The sequence below is a fragment of the Triticum aestivum genome, chromosome 6B, assembly GCF_018294505.1.
Source record: "Triticum aestivum cultivar Chinese Spring chromosome 6B, IWGSC CS RefSeq v2.1, whole genome shotgun sequence".
NCBI classification, from domain to species: Eukaryota; Viridiplantae; Streptophyta; class Magnoliopsida; order Poales; family Poaceae; genus Triticum; species Triticum aestivum.
The window spans coordinates 123662047-123669195 of record NC_057810.1 but is presented as its reverse complement, the minus strand read 5'-3'; the positions used below and the strand labels follow the sequence as shown (position 1 = coordinate 123669195).

The following is a 7149-nucleotide window of genomic DNA, read 5'->3' as shown; positions in this document are numbered from 1 at the left end:
ATGATGCTAGTTCATGCCGGTAGACTAAAAATTGTCCAATGTTGAACAACATCATTTTTGTTTCCGCGTATTGATAAGATGTGCTTGATGTTGCAAAATGTTTAGTCATTAGTTCACGAATAGTAATCAGTACTGAACACTGTCCAGTGACATAATTCAGTGGACTTAAATCTCGAACAATGTGAATAACCATGAATTTATATAGACTTTTGCAAAATGTATAGTCCAGCTTCATATATGATTCTCTCTGCCTTCAACAATAATACTATCATCAAGTTTAGACTCCCTTGTGCAAAATAAACAGCTACTCCCTTGGTCCCTTAGTCCCGACAGTGTCCTGGGATGGAGAGAGTATATGTTTATGTAGCATTGACGGTTCTAAACAGCAGAGATCTCATATCAAGGTTTTGAGCACTTTTGGAGAGTGCAAAATTTCCAATCGTATTTTGAGGTTTGCCAAAGTTATCTATTCTTTTTTTTAGAAAAGGAGGAAGACCCTCGGCCTCTCCATCTGTGCGATGCATGCAGCCACTTTATTAGAGCATCTCTAGCCGACCTTGTATATCCCGCACAACTATAAAATAACCGTCAGTTTTTAGTTTCGGCCGGAAAAAATAGCCCAAACAAACCCCTTATACACCTTCAACCTTTAAATTTTTTAAGGAGTGCGGTAAAAAACTTCTCCTGATCCGCAAAACCACAGTTTTCGCGTCCATTTCTACGATGTCATGTATCAAAAAAGCAGCTGGCAGGAGTCTAATTTCCACGGAAACTTCCACGTCCGCCATTCGTGTCCGCCGTCTGCGCTGCCCCGGACACCGCCCCGCCCGTCCCTAGACGCCGGCAGCCTGTCCAGGTCCACCATCCGCGCCGCCCTGGTCCCTTGACCGCCGACCGTCCGCCCCAGCCGCGTCTCTTGCTACAGAGACGGGGGAGCTAGCTAGCTAGCTCGCTCCTGGATCGATTCAAGCTGAGCTAGCTAGCTAGCTCGCTCCTGGATGGACTCTAGCTGAGCTAGCTAGCTCGAGCTACCCGACGGAGGAGCTAGCTAGCTCTGGATTAGCCGCTTCGAGCACTTCGTATTTGGTCGTCTGCGGCTCCGTTTTTGGCTGCTTCGTGCGTTATCCGTCAGTTTCGCCGGAGCAAGCTAGCTGATCATGGACATGAAAAAGAGGAATAAAAAGATATGGGAAAGAATATAAGTGAATATTTGGTTTTACAGTTTAAGTTTGAGGGGTCGGTTTTCCCCGAACTGTAAACGCGTTACAAGGGTCCGCATTATAAGGGGTCTGCTAGAGATGCTCTTAATTATTCACAGAGTCCTTACAAAATAGTACATCAATACGTCTGAAGCAACCATCTTTGCAACATCCGTCGCTACTCATATCCACTTGATGAAGGGTCGCCGATAGTCCAAGGCGAATACCAAACAGACCTCGCATCATAGCCTAACATCTAAAACCAGAGGGCCCAACCAAGCCACATTGCCAGGTCTGGGGCACACACCGGTTGGGTGCACTCTCAGAGGCCGCCACATACGTCTTTCACCGATCCATCTTCAGAGTTGTACTGATGCATCGACCTTGCCAGGCCTAGCTGACATCGACGTCATACAACGCCACAATCATGTGCTCATCCATCATCAGCGCCCACCGCCGAGACCCCGCTGCTCCTGCCACCGAGACCCACCGTTGCCGACATGCCAGATGCCACTCTCCTCCTCCTTCGCGAACACCACCTACTACCACTGGTCCCATCGCCTTCGCCCGCAGTTCCTCTAACCGAGCACCAAAACGCCACAGGCGGCGCCTACAAGAAGGGCACGACACACGCAGTGCCATCACCGCCCAATCTAAGGAGATTTTGGATCTTCACCTGGGCATGGGGTAGGGTGGAGGGCAGGGCCTTGGTCGCCATGCCTACCGAGGCCACCGCCCCAGGTCCAGATTCCTCCGCAATGACCGAAGCGACGAGATCCGCCGTCGCATGGCCCACACCATCGCCCGAGCCCGCCGCCACTAGGAGCCGCTATGTTGCCGGAAGACCCACACCCCATGGATCTGGGCGCTCATGCACCGCCGCAAGCCAGCCGCCATGGGGAGGACCGTACCCCACGGATCTAGATACCCGCGCCATCCGCGGATCCGGGGGAAGGAGGAGGGCCCTCCGTCGCCGCCATCGCACGCACGGCCTTTGCCACACCGACCGCCGGCAGCGAAGGAGGGGGAGGTGAGCGATGTGGGAGGACTAGGCGGCGGCGGCTGAGACCTCCCGTATCAACCGCGAGGGGCGACGCGAGAGGTAGTCACGATGGATTCCCATTGAATTGCAACCTTAAAAATCGGGAAAAATTTCACTTCTCCGGCCTCTGCACCAACTAGGGATGCATACGGCCTTTTAAGTATGAGTACTAGAATTTTTAATCTCGGTGACGCACCGAGCCTAGTCGTCCTCAGTAAATGCGTGAGTACCAAGTGTTAGTTTTTTACATCCACTCTCCAACCAATTGAGCCAGGCTCACTCTCTATTTGGTTCTTTTTTTATTTCCTCTGATTTTTCCTATTTGGCAGGGATATGGATGTTCTTCACCTAGATGAGTACAGATACCAGCCCTGGCTCTCATGGGAGAGTGCCCCGTCGCAGGAGTCACCAGCGAGCCAACCCTTATTTGACAAGATGGCCGGCAATCTCGCGGCAGCAGAACTGTACAGCCGTTTTTTTGTGGGTGAGAACTGGACGGCCTTGACAAGGGCACGCCGGTTGCCCGGTTTGCGAAACACGTTGGCTCGGTTTGCACCAGTAAATTCTAATCTAATTTGTAGCTACGGTTGCAGACCGCGCACTTCAATCAATAACTGACACGCCGTAGAAAAAAGTATTGTTGTAAACTTAGCCCAGTTCTTTTGCCAGAATATGGGGATTCTCCCAGAATCCGACCCCTACCCAGCTTCTCCCAGAATCTTTCAGTCCCCATTTGTTTTACAATCATGTCTAATTAGACCCTAACTAGATAGGATTGTAAAACAAATGAGGTTCAAAGATTCTGGGAGAAGTTGGGGAGGGGTCGGATTCTGGGAGAATCTCCAGATTCTGGCAAAAGAACTGGGCCTTATTTTGACTTTCAATTATATGATTTTGTGGTACAATACTCGCAACGGAGTGAACATTACACGATAATTTCCACAAAATTACACTATTGTAAACTTATTTTGACTATGAATTCAATTATATAATTTTGTGGTACAAACCCTACAATTTATTGGTTAAATTGATAATCACGTACTGAATACATATTTGTTATTTTAAATAGTGTGGGCGAGTATCTACGAAAGTGCTCCCGCAAAAAGAAAATGTACTTGGCCCCGCTGATGCAAACATACTGGCAATCAGGGTAAGATACATAGTGGGAGGAATCCAGCCTCCTTGGAGTTTAGCGATTCCTGGCCGTTGGATGCTTTGTTTGATGCGTTATAGGCTGTTCGATCACGAGATGAAGGGATCTGAAACGTCGGATCGAAAAGAGGCACTGTAGATCGAAACAGTGTAAAGTTTTTGTGCCACCGCCTGTTATTCCTGTGCCCCGCCGAGGGCATTTTTGGTATTTCACCTGGTTGGAAAAGTGCCTGATAGCACTAGGGCGAGAGAGGCTAAGAGCGAGCTGGGTCGTTCCCCTCGAGCCCACTCTCCCTTCCTCCCCGCCGCCGCCAGCCATCCTCCCCGTCCCGCGCCTTCTCCTTCCCATCGCCCCTCCCTGCCGCAGAAGCAGCAGTCCCCGCCCGTCGCCCAAGAGCCGAAGCCCGCCACCAAGCAGCCGCCCCCTCTCCTCTTCCTCCCACCTCACATATCTCTCTCCATCCAAACCCTAGCCCCGCACCGGCCTTCCTGCCCTGCCGCCGTCATCTCCTTCGCCCGGTTGGCCGCCCCGCACCGCACGAGGTGGGATGCGAGGAGGCAGGCGAGTGGGTGCAGGGGAGCAGGCAGGAAGGAGCAGCGGAGATGCGCGGAAGAGCAGGATAGCTACACGACAGAGCTGAACGGGACCTCAGGCGGAACCGCGGAACTGCGTGGTTGTGCCGGGAGCGCGGGCGGATAACTAGAGACGACGAGGAGGGCTTCTACGGCGTACTTCAGCTCCAGTGAGGCTCCTGTAAGTCCCTCCACTCATCCACATCCCATCGTATTTTCCTCACCCCATCCTATCTCCCTCCCAGATCCCCACCGCGCAGCTCTGTAGCTCGCTCAGGCACCTGAACACCGACGCCATAGAGGATGCTGCTCCACCCCTGCTCCGGTCCGTGCCCCCGACGCCATGGAGGACGCCCCTCCACCCCTGCTCTAGCCTGAAGGTACTCCACAACTGCTCCATCTCAGTTTTGGTCAAAACTGAATGTTGAATGGTCCTGCTGCATTAAGCTGCTGTTTCACAATTTAAAACTGAGTTTTTAAAACTCTGTTATGTACTATGGTCTCTTTGTTTTGTAAATCTGTTGTAATCATTTATGTTGTGGAGTAAGTTTTAAACAAATTCAGTAGAGTTCTGAACTATTAAGTTCTGACCATTGCATCAGTAAGTTTTAAACAAATTCAGTAGTTTTAAACAAATTACTAGATCATTGAGTTCTGAACCATTCCAAATTCTTAATTTTTTGATCGACAACGACGGCTCCTCCTCTTCCAAGTCTAGCCCATCGACGACGACGGCTCTAAAATGAACATGTATGCACAAGTGCCCCTCCTTCTCCAAGTCTGCAGTTTGATACAGTACAAGTCTGCAAGTGCTCTGCAATTCTATTTTTATACCTTGTATGGTGCAATACAGTGAGCAACCTTTATATACTCTTAAGTATATGTACTGTGATTTTTCATTGTTTGTTCAGTCATGCACGTGGCTCTAAATTAGGTGATTCGTTCGCCAGTCTAAATCTGTAATATGGCTGCACGTTGTAATCTTGGCAGGTTTGACTGTTTAAGTAAGCAAGTCCTTGCTATAAAGTTGTTGGATGTATATTCTTTTATATGCAAAATGTGAATTCAGCACAGCGAATCTTATGATTTGTACTTCTGATTGAGGAAGCAAAAATGTCAGTGCTAACCAATTATTTCCCATGTAGTGTTATCTGTGAATGGAGAGACAAAAACTGTAATGCAGGAGATAACTCATGGTGCCTGCAACTATCTCCTAAAACCCGTTAGCATCGAGGAGCTTAGGAATATCTGGCAGCATGTTGTTTGGTCCGTTGAACTACATAGAAAATTCATCTCTGCTGTCAACCATCTTGGAATTGACAGTAAGAACTTACCAGTACCTTCCTTCTCAGTAGCTACTTTTTTCTGAAGTAACTTCTTTTCTCACTATTCTTTCATGTTTATGCAGAAGGTGTGCCGAAAAGGATACTTGACCTCATGAATGTTGAAAAACTCACTAGGGAAAATGTTGCAAGTCGTCTACAGGCAAGCCACTTACTTAACTTTCTTGTAGTTATCAGCAGATCAGTACCATGTGTGTTTCATACTTGCCGAACTTTATCTATACTGCAGCCAACAGCTAGGCATTCAGAGATAATAGTGCTTAGAAGTTGTAACTAGAGATAACTTTTGCTGTGTGTGGCTCTACACATTATATATTCTGCAACTTCTGTTAAGTTTTTTTAAGAAAACGCAAAGGACCTTTGCATTTCATTTCATTGAAAAGAGAGTGGAAATGATACGGGTTTCTAGCAACAACAAAAGTGACATGCCATATCTAAGGATCTTACTCCATGGGGTATCCACCAACCGTCTGAGGTTTCACAAGGAAATGAGTTTCTTGCATTCTCATGTTAAAAAGAATTATAAAGAAACCAAGCAGAATATGTTGTCAACCTATATCAAGGTTTGCCGAAAGTTATCAACTTCGGCTTTGTATCCTGCATTTCTGTTTGTGAAAGAAATCCAATTGGAATTTGTCTGTTGTCGTTCTCATGTACTTTTTTTGTTGCTTATATATATTTCAACCACTTATGTTGTCTCTAAATCATTTTTGACGACTCAGGTTGACCACACTTTATATCATGTTGGACCACCTTGGAATTTGTAGATACTTTTATCGTCGAAGGATGTACTCACAGAACAAAATGAGTGGATTGTGCTGTTCTACTCTTCTGTCCATAGCAGTGGGATATGTTTTCTGCACTGCGCGGCTACCCTCTAATGTATGTTTCCTGCACTGTGCGGCTACCCTCTAATGCACTACTCAACCTTCAGTCTCTTTCTGTACAATGACTTGATCTAATTACTATGAATGACCTGTGAGTGTCTTGCTTTGTATATAAATGACTTGCTCTATTTTCGATCTATCAGACTCTGTGTTTTTGGTCCATTCGTTTTTGCCAAAGTTATGCGTCGAGCATTGAGCTACTCTATGAAATTTCTTGGATCTGTTTAGGTCGCGATGGCTGACGAAGAGATCTAGGTTCATGGCTCGCTAGGTTCAGCTGGTTCCACTAACAGCCATCTCCGAGCACTTGCATAGGTCAGCTGATATACATCGCGTCCCCTCTTTGGTTTTACTGGACTGCTGCAAAAAAATGATCAGTGTGACTCCGCAATTTTTGTAATCAAAGGAAGTACTCACAGATGTAAACACTGATATAGGGTTTGTAGATGCTTAGAGATAGCAGTAAATGAGTAGTAATATTTTGATCCAGACAGTATGATGATTTAAACTCTGTTTTTTATATGACCTTCATGTAGTTAATTGCTTTGTTGTCACTATTGATGCTGCATGATTTGTTCAGAGAGAGTTGCCAACTGAGCTTATATTTTTGTTAACTTACTGAATGATAACCAGACTCACCTTTGCATATTGTAGGCCATGTAGAATACTAAAATAATTTTAATTTTATCTTTTATATTCTTTTATGTTAAAGAGGCTACACTGTATCCAGGTCATTGTATATTATCCAGAGTGATTCTCCTTCATATAGACCCAATTATGTTCTCTCTGTCCATGAGACGCACTGTTTGAACAGTTTGCCTAACAAGATATGTCCTTTAGCAGATATGTGTGTCACAACATGCAAGCAAATCAAATGAAGGAGTGTGGACAAAGTTATATATCGGGCAAATCAGATGAAGGCGTGTGGACAAAGTTATATATCCAATAGTCAA

General features: G+C 46.4%; 1 protein-coding gene across 1 annotated transcript; it reads left to right on the top strand.

The window, feature by feature from the left end:
* The first annotated feature begins 4352 nt into the window (after positions 1 to 4352).
* On the top strand, positions 4353 to 6736 carry LOC123136086 (two-component response regulator ORR22). The gene is made up of 4 exons (XM_044555371.1): positions 4353 to 4970; positions 5112 to 5288; positions 5375 to 5451; positions 6032 to 6736. Exons 1-4 carry the CDS (start codon positions 4931 to 4933, stop codon positions 6074 to 6076), a joined length of 339 nt encoding a protein of 112 aa, XP_044411306.1. The 5' UTR covers positions 4353 to 4930; the 3' UTR covers positions 6077 to 6736.
* Positions 6737 to 7149: the final 413 nt, after the last annotated feature.